Source organism: Monomorium pharaonis, chromosome 2 (assembly GCF_013373865.1).
Source record: "Monomorium pharaonis isolate MP-MQ-018 chromosome 2, ASM1337386v2, whole genome shotgun sequence".
Lineage (NCBI taxonomy): Eukaryota > Metazoa > Arthropoda > Insecta > Hymenoptera > Formicidae > Monomorium > Monomorium pharaonis.
In genome coordinates this window covers 33,196,628-33,219,440 of record NC_050468.1, presented here as the reverse complement: position 1 = coordinate 33,219,440, position 22,813 = coordinate 33,196,628, and the positions used below count along the sequence as shown (strand labels likewise).

At 27.1% G+C, this 22,813-nt stretch overlaps 2 protein-coding genes and 1 long non-coding RNA gene across 6 annotated transcripts; 1 reads left to right on the top strand and 2 right to left on the bottom strand.

Moving 5' to 3' along the window:
- The first annotated feature begins 518 nt into the window (after positions 1-518).
- Positions 519-22,014, top strand: LOC105831624 (graves disease carrier protein homolog). Of its 3 annotated transcripts, none has more exons than XM_036283283.1 (9): positions 519-703; positions 765-967; positions 15,324-15,582; positions 17,441-17,533; positions 17,979-18,112; positions 19,773-19,958; positions 20,300-20,456; positions 20,530-20,671; positions 20,889-21,063. In XM_036283283.1, exons 3-9 carry the CDS (start codon positions 15,330-15,332, stop codon positions 21,061-21,063), a joined length of 1,140 nt encoding a protein of 379 aa, XP_036139176.1. In that variant the 5' UTR covers positions 519-703; positions 765-967; positions 15,324-15,329. The 3 variants fall into 3 exon arrangements, with proteins under 3 accessions (XP_036139176.1, XP_036139177.1, XP_012527323.1); XM_036283284.1 differs by having other exon boundaries at positions 520-660; XM_012671869.3 differs by lacking the exons at positions 519-703; positions 765-967 and having other exon boundaries at positions 14,792-15,582; positions 20,889-22,014.
- Positions 2,156-6,857, bottom strand: LOC114255298. Its single transcript, XR_003626584.2, has 2 exons — positions 6,734-6,857; positions 2,156-4,407 (listed from the first exon to the last, which is right to left on the bottom strand). It is a non-coding gene; the product is annotated as an uncharacterized LOC114255298 (long non-coding RNA).
- On the bottom strand, positions 6,916-15,341 carry LOC105831622 (KIF-binding protein). 2 transcript variants are annotated; one of them, XM_012671867.3, is made up of 4 exons: positions 15,257-15,341; positions 10,556-10,689; positions 10,301-10,474; positions 6,916-10,225 (listed from the first exon to the last, which is right to left on the bottom strand). In XM_012671867.3, exons 3-4 carry the CDS (start codon positions 10,353-10,355, stop codon positions 8,685-8,687), a joined length of 1,596 nt encoding a protein of 531 aa, XP_012527321.1. In that variant the 5' UTR covers positions 10,356-10,474; positions 10,556-10,689; positions 15,257-15,341; the 3' UTR covers positions 6,916-8,684. The 2 variants fall into 2 exon arrangements, with proteins under 2 accessions (XP_012527321.1, XP_036139175.1); XM_036283282.1 differs by lacking the exon at positions 15,257-15,341 and adding an exon at positions 12,152-12,335.
- Positions 22,015-22,813: the final 799 nt, after the last annotated feature.

The following is a 22,813-nucleotide window of genomic DNA, read 5'->3' as shown; positions in this document are numbered from 1 at the left end:
CCAAAACTTTTATCAATTTCCGACGTAACCATGTGCAACACACCGCACCGCAACAAACCGCCGTTTGAAGTGGTTTGAAGATTGTCGAGAGTGCCGACTGCCGAGTTGCCGGCTGCCGCTACGCGTACGCGTGTACCGTGTACCACGTGAATTCAACGATGTTAATTAATTGGAATTCAAATATGTCCTAATGAATTCGCGGAGACGACACGACTATCACGCCAAAGAAATTATATCATCTTCTTCTTCGTTGGAATATAAAGTTCGATTGTTCAATCAGAGAGGAACCTGAGAGCGGCCACCGTGGCTTTTTTCGTGCGACCAATATTTGACTAGCATCAGCGCCAAACGTGGATGTAAAGCCCGTTCTACATTAATTGCAGTCGCCAGTTGTAATTTGCAACACCCAATAAATGTCGAGCTTTAACTAGAAACTAAGCGCCTATTGGATGTCGCAAGTCGCAACTAGCGGCTTGCGATTAATGTAAAACAGACTTTACATCCACGTTTGGCGCTGATGCTAGTCAAATATCGGTCGCACGAAAAAGGCCGCGGTGGCCGCTCTCAGGTTTCTCTCTGGTTCAATCCACAAATTTTTCAGAGCACAAAACACATCAAAACACATTTTATACAGTCTAATTCGCTATTTCTACACTAGAGGTCCAGTTCTTAAACTCGTATACAAAAAATTTCACACATGAAAGTAATGCTGCCCACTGCGCATTCATCAAATCTCAAATTAATATACCAAATATGTCGTTTAGAAAAAAGTAACGTGTGGCGTCAACATAGCGTCGAACCGGTCGAACACATAAGAAATTAAGAACTCGATAGGAATATGGTATTACATCATGAATAGGAGAACTGAGCATGAAGCGCAAGATTCGAGGTTCGAGCAACACATAAAGAAAGAGAAGTCTGAGATCGTAATATTTCTCTTTAATAAAGGATATAATAAGGAAAAAAGGTAAAAAACAAAAATAACTTTAAAAAATCTTTTTCCTGTTAGTTTGTTTTTCTCATAAAGGATGGTTAGCCTAAAATTTGTTTCATTTACTTATATGTTTGTTTATACTCCATAGAAAATTAAAAAATATTGCAAATTATTTGATTACTTGCACTATTCGCTGTATTTGTGCATATTAAAGTTATTACCCGGGAAAAAATATTTAATATAAAAACATATAATAATATCCATTATGTATATTAGTTTTCTTTCTTTTGTAAAATTTTTGTGATATAAAAAAATTAATAGTCATATTGAAAAGATAGAAGTTAATTTAAAAAATAATTTTTGCATTGCTTTCTTTAAAAAAGCTAAATATGAAAAATTGTCTATATATAATCATATGTCCATATATAACTATATATATTTCAGAATATATATTAGTTATATATGGACAATTTTTCATACTTAGCTTTTTTAAAAGAAGCAATGCGAAAATTATTTTTTAATTAGTTTCTATCTTTTTAATATGACTATTATTTTTTTATATCAAACAGAAATTTTACAAAAGAAAGGAAATTAATATAAATATATATGGATATATTTTATATATATTTATATATATTTATATATGTTTTTATATGAAACTTTTTTCCTGGTATACATGAAGTTAAATACATAAACTCTATTTAATCTCTTATAAAATATATGTAAAAAAAACTACTACTCTTTAACATAAGTATATATGTGATTACATAGGTACATATGATATGAAAAAACATACAAAACTTTAACCTAGTTGTTAAATCTAGACTTAACTAATGCATCATATGTACATGAAATATTCACTGCAAATATATATATATATATATATATATATATATATATATAATTAAATAATTTACATATTAAAACATCAAAATAAAAAATAATACTTTACATATCAAATATAAAGGTTAACAAATTTTTATGCATCTGTATTGTGATTTTCACTGAACATTCTATTTTATTTTTTATAATATTTTTTCTTTACGTTCTTAACTCCTTTGGTATAAATATATTTAATAGTATATACTTTCGTTTTATACAAATAAAAGTTATATTATTGATTTTATAAGTGATTAATGTACAAAATACTTATAAGTATTTAACTTTTGAGTAAAAAGAGTAAAGATAAATATAAAAATTAAGGGAATATAAAATTGCATATAACTAATAATGTACGTGTAATAATTCCACAAAATTGAAATATCTCACAGATATTTGACATTACATCAAAATTGAGGTATCTTACAGATATTTGAAATCATATCTCAAATGTTGCATAAGATCTTTCAGATTGCTGAAAAATATCTTTTCATCTCAAGACACATGACATATCTTTTAAAAATCTAAAAAATATCTTCCTATATATATATGTGGGCTATCTATTTTTATTATATCTAATATTATTTCATGAGAGGATACATTTAAGAGATATTCTCAGATAAATTTAATATCAGCTACTAATAATTAATAGGGAGACATTTGTTCATCATGACTCATATTTCTTACACGACTTCTATGCAATAAAGAAATATAAAAATGTGTATTTCTTAACGTGACAAATAAAAAAATATGCAAACATTAAAGATTTTTTTTCTAAATATTTTCCTAAAGTTCTAATTCTTTAGATATGAATTAATCAGCCTCGTAAATCGATCAATTTTCTCCAATACTTCAATTTCATAGTTATGCTTCCTTGAGTGTTAAATGTATAACCGCGGAACAAGAAGTTGCCATTTCGCACAAGATCCGTTTATAAATATGAAATTCTTCACCTATATTAATTGTATGAAAATCCTTACAAACATCCTGTAAATACTGTGCTCGCTGTTTATGTAGTTCTAATTGGTTTTCTTTGGATTGTTTAAAAACCTGCTAAATATTTATGTGCCGCCGAAACGTCAAGTATTACTTGTGCATAATTTTTAATATCACAGATGGCAGTAAGATATGTTTTTGCTTCATCAATTAAGGTGCTTTATAATTTTTTCAAAAATGGATTTGGCATCTTCGAGATTTAATACACATGTATTTAGGATCTGATTAGTTATATATTCAGTTTCTTCTTTTAAGTTAGAAAAATATTAGAAAATTTGTTAATTCTTTTTCAGTTCCTGAAGTATCTATCTTGCATTTACCTATGTTTTTTTACAATTGCTTCTATCAAAAACGTAAAAGTGAAACTTTGTAGGTACTCCAAAATCCAACAATAATGCCACGAATATAATCGTAATTATTGGACAAATAGACATAACACAATTTTGATTTATTGTCTTGTTGATTTAGAGTTTCCAATAAGTCCTCGGAAAATTTATACGTCACGTAATCTGCAGTAGCCATATAATTTTTAACTTCGACAAAACGATGGTTTATCAGAAGATATCTATATAATTCGAATACAGTTAAAACTCAATGGAGAATGTCTTCGCGAAATGGTTTTCCCTCAGACATCGTTTCCAACAAGACAAGTGCTTCTTTAAGAAGTTATACATGTGTATCACAAAGTCTTGCCTGTCTTTCGGTTGTAGAGAATATTGAACTGCTATATTCCGTAAAGTTGTAAAATGTAGTCTCTCTCTTTGTAAGATAATTCTAAAATTCGATTCTTCTTCTTTAACATCAACAATAGTTGATATATATAGGATTAGTAGACCTATTCTGTAACTCTTAACGACAGTGTCGATATCATTACATTGTCATTGCGCACATATTATATATGACAAAAAAACTGCGCAACGACAACATAATGATACCGAACTGTCGTTATGAATTACAGAATAGGCCTACAGGATAACTTTTCTTCATATATGCTAAATATAGTTGTATTGCCCAATCCACCCTAGCGGAAAAATTTTTACACAATTCTTAAAAAACTACAAAAATTTACAAAAGTGTTCCAATTCTAGCATTTTTTTGTAATTTCTACAGAAAAATGTGCTAGAATTGGAACACTTTTGTAAATTTTTGTAGTTTTTTAGAATTTTGTAGAAAATTTTTCCGCCAGGGAAATGATGTAGAAATGTGTCTTTCTTTAATTTATAAAGAACTAAGTAGATTTTGTTACAAGCGTTTATCCATATCAATATAGCTTACGGTCTTTTCTTTTCTTGAAACAGTTCCAAACATATATCAAAAACTTAAAGCTATACGTAATTTGGAACTTTTCTTAGACTTCATATGTACTAAACCAAAGTTATAATAAACTACAGCTATGGCTACGATAGCATCAAATGATATGACTCTTACAAAATTGTTTACGTCAAATAACGTCTCTGTCTTCTACCGTTTTGATTATTTTGTTTTTCTTACAAAAATTGTTGTCGGATCCTTACTTATAGGTTTTTTATTTCATACGACAATTGTAGAATTTCCAAAAATTCCTTGCTAATATATTCATACTTCGGTCGGCTTCGCTTCTGTAAGAAAGAAATGAGAATCAACATTGCAATAAATATTTTACATGACTTGTTCTAAATTTGCAATTAACGCCTTTAATTCGGAGGGATTTGCATCTCCTTTCCAATCTGTATTTGAGAAATGCTAACATTATTACTTGATATTGATATAAAGAAAATTCCTAATATAACTTGAGAAAAACGTGTTCTGAAAATTCCTAATATAACTTGAGAAAAACGTGAGCAAAGTTAATCGAATGTTTTTCACACTTCTCTAATCCTAGCTAGAGGATTACCGGAAACACGTGTTATGTGTAAAAACGTGTTTTTCATCTCCAATGAAGATTCGTTCAATAGGAAAATATTATTACCTACGGTCGCTAGCATATGCTCCTATAGAATATCAAATAATTTATCGGATATTCAACTCAAACAAAAAATTAAAAAATAAAATTCTACTTGATTACTTGAAAATATCAAATTTATTTATTTATTTGTTACATATACATCGCTATTTATCTTCTCTGAGAAAGGAAGTTCTTCTAAAAAAAAAGGACACTGAGAAAAAAAAGTTGTTAATTTGACTAAATTTTTCAACTCAATTAAATTTCTTCAGCTCAAGTATTTATGCATTTAACTTAAATACATAATACTTAAACTTCAATTTAACTATTTATATATTTGACTGAAATACATAAATAGTTGATTTGAAGAAATTTAATCAAGTGGAAAAATGTAGTCAAATCAATAACTTTTTTTCTCAGTGTACAAAAGAGTATATCCACGCATAATACGCGTGATACGCATGTCGCATTACACGTGAATCAGAAAATACCAAAAGAGACTTTATCTATGTATGCACAATAGCCAAAAATCATGAACTGCCACATACATATGTATATCACATGTATGGGAACTACACACAATATTATTTTACGTAATAAACATTTTTTCTATTATACCATGAATATAACAAAGCATATTATGGATACGCCTGTTTATTAAGTAACTTAACAAAATTCAACGAATATTTAACATTAAAAGTAACAAATTTTAAACAACTACAAATTCCTACAATTTTTCTAAAGTATAATAAAGTATTATTCCACAAGTTGAATTCTAAAAAACACAATATTACAAATATATAAAAATAACATATTAAAAAATTTTTTTAAGATTAAAATTATAAATTATTTGATACATATATTATATGTATATATATTTATAATTATAGGTATTACTAAAATCGTTATTATTAAATAAATTAATTTTTAAGTCGGGATCATACATCGGTTATGTCGGTTTACACTATACATAATATAGACATTATAAACATTATGCACCTTATTTATTTTCTAAATCTAAACATTTTTCACATGCGCAAATAAATTACTTATATGATCACACAATTTAGAGTCATAATAATATGACACGTTTGGAAATGCCTAACTTTAGATGTGAGTTCCGTGTATGTACATACATATATTTAGTGTGAAATAATACGTACGTATGAAAACAAATATAGATATAAATAAATATATGAAATTTGTGAATATATATATATATATATATAATATATGTTAAATGTGAAATGATTAATATGAAATTTATATGAAATTAATTATATGAAATTTTATATAACAGTTTTCTTGAGATTTAGAGAAATTGTTTAAAAATTTTTTGCTGTATGTAAAATCTTGTTTACATGACCAGAGTCGCGTCGAATATAATTTACAGGAATTCAATACTTTTAAAAGACGAGAAAAAAAATTAATATTAGAACTTACTAAAATTCAAGCAATATTTGAATACATTAAAATATACAAATTTAATGCAACCTTGCTTTCTTTTAAACCTGGAACAACCTTTTATATTATTTTAAATTAATATACATTAATAATTTAGTTATTTTTATTTGTAACTAATTATCTTAAATCCTTCTTGCAAAGATTGATAAGAAGATTGATGTTGCGAAAGATATCGGTTCAACTAAAGATCAAATATTTATCATATACCAATAATACTTGATATTTTATTAAAAAGATTTATTTTCAGTTGATAGAAAAACTCTTAAGGAAACAATCAGACAGGGAATATATATGTATGTGAAACACAAAGTAAGCGGATGAAACGTTTTATCCGGCAGTTAGACAAATTAAAATATATCATTAATGTATTTTAAATATATATATGTACAGCATATGATTGATCATCTGCACAATATGTAGGAAAGTTTTAACTATTCATTCTATTATTCATAAATGTTTAACCTTCATTTTATTGATGTAATTGACATTGATATTGTATTCATATTGATATTGATTCTTCAATTGTTATCAGTACTTACAGGGAATATTCGAGCAAAGTTCGAATGTAAATGGTTGAAGTTGTTACAGTTTTACAGCAACTATAATCTATGTCCACTACTCAACATTATTACTGCAATATTCTTTTAAGTTACCAATAATATTCTGGAATCAAAAAGGTATGAAAATGCTAAAAGAGGTAAATTAATATACTCTTGTTGTCGGCATTTAAATCTTATAAAAATATATTTGTTCTTTAAATCGCTACATAAACGGAGTATATCAATTTAAAATTTCACTTTTTTTCCTTAAGATTTTTTTACAAATAGTTTTACAAGCATTGATAATTTTTACAATTTGTCAATATATGTAAGATTATATGCATTTATATAATCTTATGTAATTTTTATAATTGAAATAATTTTATATAAATGTAAGCAATACTTGTACTATATTTTCTAAAGGACTCCGCATAAAACACATAATAAAAAGATCCCAGTCAAATTGTATAAAAATTGCATGTTATAAATTTTTATGTCTTGATTACAAATTTTATGGTTAAAATCTTTGCAGATCGACATTGCACATGGAAGTATCCCAATAAGCAAAGAACATTAAATCAATCTTTTAAAACATTGATTTTATGTGGATTTTATCTAACATAATATTTTATAAATATTATTGAATTGTTATTCTATAACATAATATTCCTAAATGTTATAATTATAGTTAGAAACATAATTTTTAATGTTTAAATCAAATACTTTCCATAATAATGTTGTGTACAATATTAAAAACTACATATTTAAACATTACATGTTATAAAATATCATTTTGTAATAACGTTATGTTGATGATATGTTGTTTACTGGGATGCGTATATGTGATGTGATGTGATGTGTGTGTGTGTGTGTGTGTGTGTGTGTGTGTGTGTGTGTGTGTATGTGTTACCATTTTTTCAAGGCTCTTTTTAAAATCTTTGAAAGTCTTCAAATCAAAATAGCTTGAAACTAAGGTTTCTATTAGTTGTCATCATTATAGATCAGATCCAAAATTCGACGTTCTCTCTCTCCCCTGCACACACACATATACATCACTTACACACATATTTCCATATGCAACATCGAATTAATTAATATATCTTCAGCGTAAATAAATCTGACATTGCCACCTTTAAACACCTCTAACAAAAAACTAATTCATCTAAAAAAAATTTTACTGTAAAATTTATAATTACCACATCAAAAAGCACAATACATCTAAATTTTATACAATTTCGCTGGAACCTTTTTTTCATGCACTTTTTGTGCGGAGTTCTCATTGTTAATTATAAAATCACATAAAACCATGATGCTATAATAAATGTAATCTCAGCATTTGTCATATGGAAGTGATAAGAAACCATGAATTATTCAAAAATTATATTGTCGGATAAATGTATTCGATCATAAACGCAGTTTTTAAATCATGTTTCATATATGATTTTCGTACAATAAAAAAGAGCATTAAAATAATTTTGTCCAAATGTCATAAATAGAAATTATACACAACTTGTGGAGAGAACTAAATATTTTTAAAACTAAAGCTTTAAATATAAATTATTGAGATCAATTTCATAAATCAATTAATTTTCACACATATATCTTTAAACGTGTAGTAATTCATTTCTTCAAGTATTAAATGCATAATTGTAAAACATGAAATCACCAATTCATACAAAATTCGTTGCAAATAAAGTTGCAATTCTCTATGTTCTAAATTATTGTGGAAATGATAAGGAACATAAATTATTCAAAAATCATATTGTCAACTAAATTTGTACAAATTAGTCAATAAAAAACTAAATTTATACAATTAATCAATGAAAAAGCAATTTTGAAATCATATCTTGTATATGGCTTTCGTACAACAAAAAAAAGCATTAAAATAATTTTGTCTAGACAAAATTTCATAAATAAAAACTGTACAAAGTGTATAGACTGAACTAATTTTTTAATGTTTTAAATAATTAATACTTATTGAGATCAATTTCGTGAAATGATTAACTTTCGCACATACGTCTTTAAATGACATGTTATAATACATTTCCTCTAGCATTAAATCTATAACTGTGGAACACGAAGTCATCAATTCATACAAAATTTGTTTATAAAGTTGCGATTCTCCATCTTCTTTAACTGTTATACTAAATTTTTCACAAAGGCCTTCTAAACATTCTACTCGTCGTTTATGTAGTTTTATCTGTTTATCTCTGTGCTGTTCGAAACCTGCTAAATATTTATACGCTGCGGAAATTTCAAGTACTATTTCCATATAAGAGTCAATATCAGTGTCTGTGGTAAAATATTTCTTTGCTTTATCAAGATATCTTAAAGTTTGTACAAAAGTCGATTTCGCATCTGTAAGATTTAATATACGTGTATATGTGATCTGATTAGCTATTTGTTTTAGTTCTTCTTCTAAATTGGAAAATATTAGTAATTTTGACGAATCCTCTTCTTCAGATTTGATTTTTAACTTTGAAATATCAAATTCACAAGAATTTTCTTTTTTATTTTGTAAAAATTTATCAACCCAAAAACGTAAAAGTGAAACTCCATAGGTGCCCCAACATCTAGCACTAACAGCACATACGTAATCAAGTCTCTCATACAAACTGAATTGTGATTTAGAATCTTTTCTTTCTGTTGTATCCTTGATAAATGTATCAGAAAATTTGCATGTTAAATAATCTGCTGTGATGATGTGATTTCTTGCTTCAACAAAACGAGCGTTTGCTAGGAAGTATTTAGATAGATCGAATAAGGTTAAAGCCACATCGAAACAGTTAAAATTTTCTTGAAATTTTCTTTCCTCAGATATCATTTGTGACAATCGATCTTTTATTAAGATATGCAAGTATATTACAAATCTATGCTTATCTTTGGGTTTTATCAAATATTGAATTCCTAAATCCCGTAAAGTTGCTTGATGAAGAGTGTCCAACATAGTTCTGGGATTTGATTCTTCTTCTTTAATATCAACAATGGTTGCTATATTAACAGGATCAGGATAATCGGCGTTTACTATGTACTTCAAATATAGCTCCATTGCTGCATTCAAGAATTTGGAAGTATGTCTCTTTTTCTCTACTTTGTCACAAACTAAATTTAAGTCGTTAAGGACACTTATGGATGTTAATATAGATTTGGGATTTAATATTATGTGTTTTTCTTGTAACAATTCTAAACATTTTGAGAAGCATACCACAGCAAAATTTAATTCTTCAAATTTTGTAGACGCAACATATACTTGCCCTATATTATGATAAGCTGTCGCTAAAGCAATAATGTCATCTAATTTTGAATTTGTTGAAGTATCCATTATATAATTATATAATACAGTTAGCCTTTTCTCTACCGCTTTGACTTTGTTTTCCTTTTTAGAGGGCTTTACGTCTTCACCTAGATACTTTGCTTCAAACGACAATGTTAGAGCTTCCAAAAATTTTTTGCTGATATTCATACTTTTCTCGGTTTCGATCGGCTTCGCTTCTGTAATAGAATTAATGTTAGATTATTATACACGCGTATTTTATAATTTATAAACAAATTATTAATATGCATTACCAGATTGAAAATATGCACGTCTGTCTTCTATCAATTGTCTGAGAAGTGCGAACATTATTACTTGATATTTATGTAAGAACAATTTCGAAAATAAATTTAGAAAATCGTATTGCGATCTGCAAGTTCAACTTCATCAAATGTTTTCTTAATACTGAGGGTTACCGAAAACACGTGCTATACGCAGAAATAAGAAGAGGTTTTCATCTGCGATCCAATAAAACAAATTTCATAGGGATTAAAATATTTTATACATACCTAGAGTCCCTACTAGCTTCCTCTCTGCTAGCTTCTATTCAATTTACAAAGCCAATACATCTTAGGATATCGAGAGTCATATATATCAAATACAAATAAATAAATAAAATTTCATGTAGAGTTCCACCTGATAACTGAAAATGTTAAATTTATTTATTTGTTATATATTATACATTGCTATTTTTATCTTCTTCGAAGAAGAAAATTCTTTCGTAAAATGAAAAGATATAAAAGAATATATTTTGTTTCACACATCACATATGAAGCGACATGTGTATCATGCAAAAAAGATCTCATTTACGAATCCCTGATTAGAGGGAGATAACTCTCATATATGTTTTGATATATAATACATTACATGTATCGGAACAACAAATGCTGAGAAAGAGAAAGAGAGATATTTGTTATGATACATAATAAACATTTTTTTATTCTACCGTGGATATAACAAGACGTAGAATTACAAATACACCTCTGGTAAAGTGACTAGCAAAATTCAACAAATATCTAACATTAAAAGTATACAAATTTTGAACAATTATAGATACGTAAAATTTTTCAAGTATTACAAAGTATCATTTTAAGTTAAACTCTAAAAACTTAATATTACAAATATAAGAAAATAACAATTATTTTATGTATAATTATCTTAAATTCTTTTTATGACTACTGATATTGCAAACTAGAAGAAAACAGATGTTGAAAAAAATATCGACCAAATATTCCTCATGTATCAATGGTACATAATATTTTATTAAGAAAGTAAATTTTTAATAGAGAAAATCTCAAGAGAAGAATTAAAAACAGAATATGTGTGAAACACAAAATAAAATAAACACTTTAACGAGCAGTCAGATAATTTATTTAAAATAACAGTCTATTTTAAATCTATATGTATATTTGATTGATTATTCACACAATATTTGAGAAAGTTTTTGCTATTTATTTTATGTCATTCTACGTTCTCTGTTTCCTCGACATAGTTGATATTGATTTTTCAATTTCTATCAACATTTACAAGAATTATTTAAATAAAGTTCACATAGGTAAACTAATATAGTCTTGTTGTCAACGCGTTTAAATCATGTAAAAAAATATATTTGTTCTTTGAATCGCTACATAAACAGAATAAATCAATTAAAAATTTCAACTATTTGCCTAAAATTTTTTACAAATAGTCCTTTCACAAATAGTGCAATTAATAGATTTTACAATTTGTCAAATATACAGGGTATTTCAAAACATTTTCAATGCTCATAAAAAGGTATAAGGGATCGAGATGAACATAAAAAGTCCAGTATTGTCTTGAGTTAAGTCCATCACTAATCGAGATATTAATGTATGGAATCTGCAAATAATTTAATTAATTTCTATTGTAATTCTGAACAGTAAATTAATAAAAGCTTATCATACATTCACGATAGATTTTTTCTTCCGTGTTTATAGCTCAAGCAGATCAAGCTCTTCCCTCGGCGCGCTCTCATTCGCATAATTTGAAAAATTAATACCTCGATTATTGGTGGACCTAACCTAAAACAATATTGGACTTTTATGTTCATCTCGATCCCTTCTACCTTTTTACGAGCGTTGACTCACATGTTTTGGGACACCCTGTATATAAAATTATACATTTATATAATTTTATGTACACAGAAAAAAGTAATACAGCTAATAACATATGCAATTGTGGGTAACTACAGATAATAATCAATACAATAATATTTGCTGTTAATGCAAGTACAATGTTGATACTGCAATATCATATATTATTGTATTGGGTATATCTGTAATTGGCAACCCGTAACTACATATCTTATTGGATATATTACATTTTTTCCGTGTAATTTCTTTAACAAAAATAAGCTTAGGAATACAAATAATTATATTTGTACATTTTCTGAATTATTGTTAATTATAAAATTACATAAAATTATATACTATAATAAATGTAATAATTTTAGATATTTCTGTCATGAAAATAACAAGAAACTTATTCAAGAATCATATTGTCAGATAAGTTTACATTAAAACAATTAATTAATGAAAAGACAATTAATTTTTAAATCATGAATCATATCTCGTATATGATTTTCGTAATAAAAAAAAAGTATTAAATAATTTTATCCAAAAAAATGTTTTAAGTGGAAACCATATAAAGTCTAGAAAGAACTAAATTTTTTTTAAACACTAATGTTTTAAATACATATTAATACATAATACTTAAAATTAATTTTGCAAATCGATTAGTTTCCACACATATATTTTCAAATGAATCATAATACATTTCCCCAAGCATTAAATCTATAACTATGGAACATGAAGTCACCATTTCATACAAAATTTTATTAATATTGTTGTTCTCCATTTTCTTTAATTCCTATTCTAAATTTTTCACAAGGATTTTCTAAACACCCTATTCTGTAGTATTATTTACTTATCTCTATGCTGTCCCGTAGGACAAAATTATGCAAAAATTACTGCACAAAAAATTGCATATTTTTGTACATGAATTTCTGCAGATTTTTGTACAAAATTTTCGCTTTTAGAATTTTTCTGCAAAATTTGCAGAATTTTATGTAATGTTTTCTAAAGTTTTTTGCCTTCAGAAAAAATTAAATAGAAAAAATATTTTGTAAAATTCTGCAATATTTTCTGCAAAAAAATTCTAAAGGCAAAAAATTTATACAAAAATCTGTAAAAACTGCAGAAATTTATGCACAAAAATATGCAATTTTTTGTGCAGTAATTTTTGCACAATTTTTTCCTACGGGGTCCAAAACTTGCTAAATATATTATCCACTGTGGAAATTTCAAATGTTAATCTTACAATTAAATAAGATTTAAAATCAACGTTTACTGTAAAATATTCCTTTGCTTTGTTATTAAGGTGTCTCAAAGTTTGTACAAAAATCATTTTCACATCAGTGATATTTATACGTGTATGTGTGATCTGATTAGCTTCTTGTTTTAGATTTTCTGTCTGTAGGTCGGAAAACATTAACAATTTTATGATTTATAACTTTGAAATATTCAATTTAACAGAATTTTCTTGTTTATTTTGTAAAAATTTGTTAAGCCAAAAACGTAAATCGAACTCCATAATAATCCTAAATAAAACTTTAATTTCCAGCATAAATTGAGAAAATTTTGTTAAATCTGCAAGTTTATCAAACTTTTAAAATTCTGATTTGCTATACGATGTGCTATACGAAAATGAGAAAGAGTTTTCACCTCCGAGATCCAATAGAAGGATTTGTTTCATAGGGATTAAAATATTTCTCCCTAGCGCGTTCTCTTACTCGATTGGCCGAATCCGAACGCTCTTTTAGAATGTCGAATAATGTATCGGACATAAATAAATAGTTAAGGGTTGTTCTAACGTTTTGATATATTTACCAATCAGGTAAATATACGTTTGTCTTTATTTAAGAAAAGAAATGAAGATAGACACATACTTACCTGGTAGATAAGTTTACCAAGAAGTTGGAACGATCAACCCTAAATCTTCCAAGTAAGAGCTCATATAATGTCCAAAAACATTACATTCAGGGTATCGATCATGTAATTTTTCCTCTAGGGTGGAAACCTGAAAAGTGAAAAGTTTCAAGTTACTATCTCTTTCTATTCAACACTAATAGAAAGAGATAGTTACATGAAACTTTTCACGTTTCCGCCCTAAGGAAATAGTTACATGATTGCTACTCAGGGTCGATTGTTTCAACGTCTTGGTAAACTTACCTACCAGATAAGCATGTATCTATCTTCATTTCTTTTCTTAAATAAATAAATACAAACATATATTTACCTGATAGGTAAATTTACCAAGAAGTTGGAACTGACCCTTATTTATTTATATTGTACATATATTTTTTACTTCTCGAATGTTCTTTTAGAGAGTGAGAAGTACAAAAATGATCATACTTTATATACGAGAGCAGCAACCAATCTGGTTTGTTCGCGTCGCTCCAACATGCTCCTACTCACTCCAACGCACTCTAATAGGTTGGCGTCATCGGAATCAACGTATTGGAGTGCGTTGGGGTGATAGGAGCATGTCGTGGCATGTGACGCGAACAGACCCAGCAGTTAAAAATGATTCAAATGCTGAAATGTAATAAACATTGTTCCTCATTAAATCATGGATATACGTTTATCCATCAACTGATTAGCAATGTTTTAACATCCATCATTTATGATATAGAAATTTTTAACCCTTAAATTTCTTATATAATAGAAATTTTGAATCCTTAAATTTCTTATATAATAAGAAGTTTTATTCTACAAACTGAATTTAAAAAATTTATAACAAAGACATCTAATCTAAACTTCATTCAAGTTATCTTTATATTATATTATAAATATGCACTTGAGGGAATGCATTATACATTAAGATTAAAATTATAAATTATCTTTTGTTAATATACACGATAAATGCTATCATAATGAAATCGTAAGTTAAACTCGAGCTAAAATCCAAGTCGATACGATTATAGCGACATACTTATAGTACACACTTTATATTATGTGATTCTCGATGAAATGACAATTTTTATAGCATATGTGTAAGTAAATAAAACAATGTTATTACGAAATAATTAATTACAAATATATACTAACCGCAAATATAGATATCGTTAAAAGTTATATGAGTAATAAAAGATTATATAGCAATATCACATTTATGTTCGCGAGTAACTATACCTGCAAAATTGGAAGAGATTTCGAAGTATACAATTTCACCGCAACACATGTCACGTTTCTCTGCCAGGACACAATGCGAATTGATGTAAATAGTCCACGCTTTTTACATGAGAATGGATCAGTCAAGGTCAGTGCTTCACAATTCCCCCTCTCGTCGACTGAAGAATCACATGGAGTAAGCGGGACGCTTCCTTGCCATGGGCAGTCTCGTTCGCATTTTCCTAGTATAACTCGGCATCTATCTCAACGTGATCCAGCAACTATGACGCGATCTAAAAAAAAAAACGAAAATTACGAGATGATTGTGAAAAATCTCGTAGCCGGTGGTGAGTTGACGTTGGAATCCTTTGGATATCCTATATTTTTCTTTTTTCCTTTCCTTTTTGGTTTAGGACCAGTATTCCGTACTGTCGGTTCGTAGTGTCGGTTCGATAACTGTCATTGCGCGTATATTTTCATATATCAAAATACATGCGCAACGACACTTATCGAACCGATAACTAACGGTAACCGTGTACGGAATAGCAGTCCCATTCTCTAAGGGTCGGTTGTTCCAACTTCTTGGTAAACTTATCTACCAGGTAAGCATGTGTCTATCTTCATTTTTTTTCTTAGGGTCGGTTGTTCCAACTTCTTAGTAAACTTACCTACAAGGTAAGCATATGTTTGTCTTCATTTCTTTTCTTAAATAAATAAAGATAAAATATACCTGATAGGTAAGTTTACCAAGAAGTTGGAACAACCGACCCTTAAATAAATATATTTACCTGATAGGTAAATTTACCAAAAAATTGGAACAACCAATTCTAAGATACCGTAAACGTACAGGATATAGTTATAGGGATTTTTATGAAGGTTGACTGATTTCAGATTTATGTTCCTAGAGCCTAGTTCTCTGCACAATTTAGGGCAAATTTTTTTAAAATGGACTTTAAATTTAAAACCATTTTAATTAAACTCCGAGCAATGATTAAATCAATCAAGAATCACTTAAAGCAAAATGTCTAATATAAAATATCTAATTATATCATTCGTTGTCTCAAATCTTTCTTTATATAATCGAAAAAATTTATAATTTTATCTATAACGAAATATAACAAGTATTAATAAAGTAATCGTCAATTAAATTTAATTAATTAGAGTTTGATCGAATATTTAGCACAAATACGCTCTAAAAATATATTCTACTTAGTAATGAGATCGTGACGTGATTTTTGATGGTTTAAAAATAATTGCCGTGTTCTGTCCTAAACTAATTTTAAAGTCGGTAATCTGTGTTTATTTAAAAAACTAATTAGAAAAATATAACAAAAAATTTATAACTTTGTTATAAATAACAAACGTAAACCTATGGAATGCTTTAAAAAATTTATAAAATTAATACATTTTTTAACGAATTCTCCATGAATTATTTTAAACTATTCCATATTAAACTATTCATTTATAAAGTTAAAAGTGAGTAACTTTGTTACTTTATTATATGTATCTTTTAACTTTTTAACTAGTTATATTCAACCTTGATTAATTATAACAACACATTCTGTCATTGAATTTTGAATAATGACTGTGTTCGTTCGAGGAGCTATCAGCACTATACTGTATCATTTTCTGTTTGTTTTGTGTCTAATGAAAGATAATGATATAATTATTCAATGACACTAATAGTATATTTCCTGAACGCTAATACGATTAAATATTGAATAAATACAATCAATATTCAGAACGTAAAATGTAATTTAATAAAGATGAAGTTTTATATTAAAGACAATACAGTAAAACACATACTGATATGTAAAAAATGCTCGTGTTATACAGTATAACACAAGTATTTTATTTATTTATCTTCCCAATCCTAAATCCGTTTAATCTTTTATATGCGTATTATCATTCCGCTGGACATAATTTAGAATTATAATACATTAATAATTATGATTACTGTCTATAGACACGATACATTTAACCCGAAAATGTTAGATTGATCAATTAATTTAAATAATTTTAAATTGCTTTCGGTTTAAAAATTATTGCATAAAATTAATTAATATTATGAACATAATATTTATTAACTTTTGTATCAAATATTTTCGGGGATTTGTATAATTGTCGCGACTTCGAGACTTTGTTATTTATAAAAATGCGTTTATAACCACCTTATAAATATCGATATAAATATAAATTATGCAGGTGTTGCCGGTATGTGCTCGAAAACGGCCGTGGCACCTTTGGACAGAATTAAAATTTTATTGCAAGCGCAACACGAGCATTATAAACATTTAGGTAAGAACGGAAAATCAATAAAACTCTTATTTAGATTTACCAGTGTCCTTAACTTTTCAGATAAATAAAATCGAGGGGGAAAAATCAGATTTTTTTTTATGTGAAAGAAATATTAAGATAGATTGGCATATAGAAAATAATAAAATTGATATTATCTTCAAAAACCTCCCCAAAAATACTTCAAAGAGCAAAGCAAAAAAGACTTATAAAATTCCGGAACTTTTTTTCAGACTAAGAACACTAAGCAATACCTTTAGATAATAATTTGGACTTTGACATATACTTAAAGTCATGTTAACAAATGTCAAGAAAGCATCTTAAAAATGCCTTCTTCATATATGAATTTTATCTAAAATTCTTTTGCCAACAATAAATGCACAATATTCATTTTTTTTAATTACATATACGTATAAATCAATAAAATTAAATATGTGAAATTTTGCAGGTGTTTTCTCAGGATTTAGGGAAATTGTTCGTCGCGAAAATTTCCTTGCTTTATATAAAGGCAATCTCGTTCAAATGATCAGGGCAGTGCCGTACGCAGCAATACAATTTACATCGTATGAACGGTATAAAAAGGTGCAAACAAAAATTTAGATAGAATTTGTTCAAATTCAAAATGATGATATTTAAAACTACTTATCAAAATAATATTCAAATTTAATGAGATTCTTATTTTCTTTTTTACAATTGAAAATGTCCCATTATATTATTTTAAATAATAAGTATCAGTAGAAGCTCAGCAATTTAAAATTTAAATTGTGCAATAAAAGAGGTAAATGAACCAAGCAAGATACTTATAATATACAATATACAATATTTTCTGCAACTAACTCTAGCTTGCCATGCCGAGACATCATACATACCCATGCAATTTTTCACGATGCTATATTCTTTTGCAATAAAATTTATTTCAACGATTTTTAACTTAAAAATAAAATATTTTTTATTTTTGTCTATCTTGAACTTACTCTGAAGTATTGATTTTAAAAAATGAGCTAAAACATATATTTTCCACCTAGAGATATAACATGACAAAATTGCAGGATTGTTCCACAATCCACAGCCTCCGGGAAAAGTTATTAAAAATAGGTGTGATAAACTAGAGTTAATATAAACAAATTTCAAACATTTGAACCTTGCAGGTTATCTTCAATAAATTATTCATGAAACTTACAAAAAAAAGGAAATTACAAAAGGACAATCAAGGACGGTAATCCAATCATTGTTGTTGCTCGAACATATTGAGTCAATTATAGTAAAAAAAAACTGCAATTGTAATGTTAATGTAGATACAAACGATAATTCAAATCAGTCCAAAGATAACTCGGCAAATATATTAATTAGACAGTTAAAATGGTTACAATATGAAGAATAAATCAAATATACATATTTTTTTCTTTATATTTCAAAATTTTTAATTTCAACCATTTTAATTTTTTATTTTCATTACCATTGCCACATATAATTAGTACCTACTCAATTTTTCCTTTTATATATATTTGTCGAGTTACCTTTAGAATTTTAGATTAATATTTCAACTTTACTGGTAATGATATCACAATTGCTTTTTAATGTACAATTGGTCACATCTATAATCTACAATCATTCAATACGTTCTGCGAAATAACGAATTTGAACAATGATTGATTGCTGTTTGACTGTCCTTTTGTTATGTTAATTGTGAAAAATATATTGTTTATTATAAGTTATCAATGTGTGGCTCTTATTGTATGATTTAATATTTTTAATTTATATGAATAACTTATTTTACAATAAGAGATTATTAATTATTTTATTTATTACTAATTTCCTTAAATCCCTCTTGACAAAAAATTACATTATCAAAGATCTCAGTTTTTAATTATGAAATAAATATTTCTTATGTATCATTAATACTTGATATTTTATTGAGATGAATATCAATTTTCAGTCCATAAAGGAAAACCCAAGGGAACAAGCAGAGACAGAATATGTGTGTGAAACACAAAGTAAGCGTATAAGATTTTCTACCGAGTTGGATAATTTAACAATCTCGTTAATCAAAGTAATTTAAACTATTAGTGTCATCCTAAATCTACGTGATTTATACTTGGCCAATTATATCTGCATGATTTGAGAAAATTTTAACTGTTTTATTTCAACCAACTGTGTTGTACATACACGTTCAATCTCTGTTTTTTTTAAATAGCTAATTAATTGTTAAAACTGATATTGATGTTCGTGCAATTTTTTTCAGCATTTAGAGGGATTGTTTAAGCAAAATTCGCATATAAATGGGTTCTTGGCCGGAGCTGCTGCGGGTGTTACAGCTGCTGCAATTACATATCCGCTCGATACTATCAGAGCAAGACTAGCCTTTCAAGTTACCAGCAATACACTTTATTCTGGAATAAAACACACTGCTGTAAAAATGCTAAAAGAGGTAAATTAATATGCACTTAGAATTTATTTTCAAGAGACTTATTTGAATCTATAGAAAATATCTTTAGATCCCAACAGGTGTTGGGATTATTTGATTATTTCATCTTGTAGATTAAAATAACTACAAAGATAAATTTTGAATAAAAGAATAAGATAAATTTTTGAAAATTTATATTAAAAATGGATGAACAAACCAATAAATTGTGGTAATAGACAATAAACTCAATAAATTTAATATTACAAATTCTACGATGCGCTTTAAATTTGATAAAAAATTTTATCAATTTCTAATATTTTGGTGTCTCCTGTTATTTTAAAATAAGATTATTATTAAATATTCAGGAAGGCGGCCTTCGAGCATTGTACAGAGGTTTCTGGCCAAATATGTTAGGCATGATACCATATGCCGGATTTTCTTTCTATACGTTCGAGAAGTTAAAATATCTAAGCATGAAATATGCGCCACATTATTTTTGTTCCGAGCATAAAACAAATACCGGTACGTAAGAGATAAACCACTTCACAAAATGAATAAGACAAGTGCGTAATATTATATTATCTCCTTTGCATAGGTGGTCTTATATTGAATATACCGGCAAAACTTCTATGCGGAGGTGCTGCCGGTGCTGTAGCACATACCTTCTCTTATCCATTAGACGTCACAAAGAGACGTATGCAATTGGCTATGATGAATCCAGCTACACATAAATACGCGTAAGCACAGAAGTATATAAAAATGTTAATATTTTGCAATGTTTTAATTGATTGCCACTGTTACTATTATCTTTTTTCCTTAATTTATAAGCTAAGAAATATTAATTTTATTACTTAAACATTTATTTTGAATAAACTTAGTTTTATTTATCTATTAAAATAAATTAATTCAATCTTATATGTATGTTTATATCAAATCATAAAATTACTTTCTCAGATCGGGAATGTTGCCTACTCTTAGAATGATATACACCGAGAATGGCATTGTGAAAGGTTTATATCGTGGAATGAGTATCAACTTCTTACGAGCAGTTCCATTTATGGCAGTTGGTTTTGCAACATATGAAGTAATGAAACAAATGCTTCATTTAGATACTGGAATAAAACTATAATTCAATTTTATATACACACAGTTAGATTTTGTAGGTAGAATAAAAAATTTCACAATATTAACATTGTGTATCCACAAAGGTCTAACTTATTACAAAACAGAAACAAATTGCAAATTGTATAATACAAGTAACTCATTTTAAGTGTTTTAGTTTTTAGCTGAGCAAAGAGGTAATAAGGCTTTTTTAATAGATATATAATGAGAAACTCATATAAAAATGTTGCATATCATATATTATACATAATATTTGAGATTTAGGTGAAAAATTAAACTTTTAATTTTTTCTAAGTGACGAATACTTATTACATTGCTGTGCAAAAATATATTGTTAAAGATTTTTAAGTATTTTGAACAAATTGCTTGCAGATCGTTAATCATTGAAAACAAGTAAAATATATTTAATATTATGTGTATTATATTGCAGATTGCATTATATAATAAATGTCTCGTAAAAAGACATTTGAATACACAATAATTCTTGCCCCAAAATTAAAGAAAAATTAAAATTATGTAAATTTATTATTCTGACCTGTAACATGCATCATTGCATCGTACATTAAAAATTGTATATTTTGCGAAAAAAAAGGAAATATTTTTGTATTCTAGAATATTTATTTGTACATATAACTCAGAGATATATTGATGAAGTTTTATCTTTATACATATTACCTTTTTTTATTACGTAATGTAAATATAAGTACTAAATAATAAACTAATAAAATATTTCAAAGATATGTTGATGAAGTTTTATCTTTATACATTATTTATTTGTTTAATCGTGTAACGTAAATACAAGTACCAAATGATAAACTAATAAACTAAAATATATGAATTTTTTATATATACAAATACTTTAAATCATTAAAAACATGCATAGAAAATATAAGTTTTATACACTAAACATTGTATTGTTTGCGAAATATTGAATATATAGAGTGTAAGCAAAACCCTATCTAAATGTGATAATATCTCTTTATTTCTCTAATTCCTTATAATAAAATGACATTATATGATTATATGTTTATGGCATTTTTTTGTTCTTCGCAAATCTGGACTTGTCTGTCTATTTGTGATTATTAGATTTTGCCAACTAAATTAAATATCCAAATAAAGCTCAAAATTTAAAAGTGCATTGTATGGTTATAATAGCCCAATTCTATATTTACCGTGTGTACAATCTATTTAAATATTATTTCAGATAAGTTAAAAAATTATAAAAGCTATCACAAAAAATTTTTAGTTTATTACGATATACAAAGTTTGCTCCACACATATTGTAATATTCGAATTAATCATATACATTTCTATAAAGTTAAATCTAAAATGAAATCTAATTTCTCTTTCTCTCTCTCTCTCTCTCTTTCTCTCTCTCTCTCTCTCTCTCTCTCTCTCTCTCTCTCTCTCTCTCTCTCTCTCAAACAGCTAAGATTATTGTATATACGTATTAATGGTTTATTCAATTTATACAGTACGAGGATTTTTCGAAATTTAGATAAAAAATGTTTAATGTATAAATGAATTTTTAAGAATACAAGATGTTCCATTTTAATGAAAATAGACAAATATTTTAAAAATAAATATATTTACACAAAATAATCTATGCAAAATTATATATTAAAAAATATATATATCAGAATGCATTACGAAATAAAATGTTTTTAAAATATTCACTTTTCGATAATATTAATACTCTGGAGATAAAGTTGTAAAACTCAATGCAATTAAAATTTATTAAGAAAAGGCATATAGTT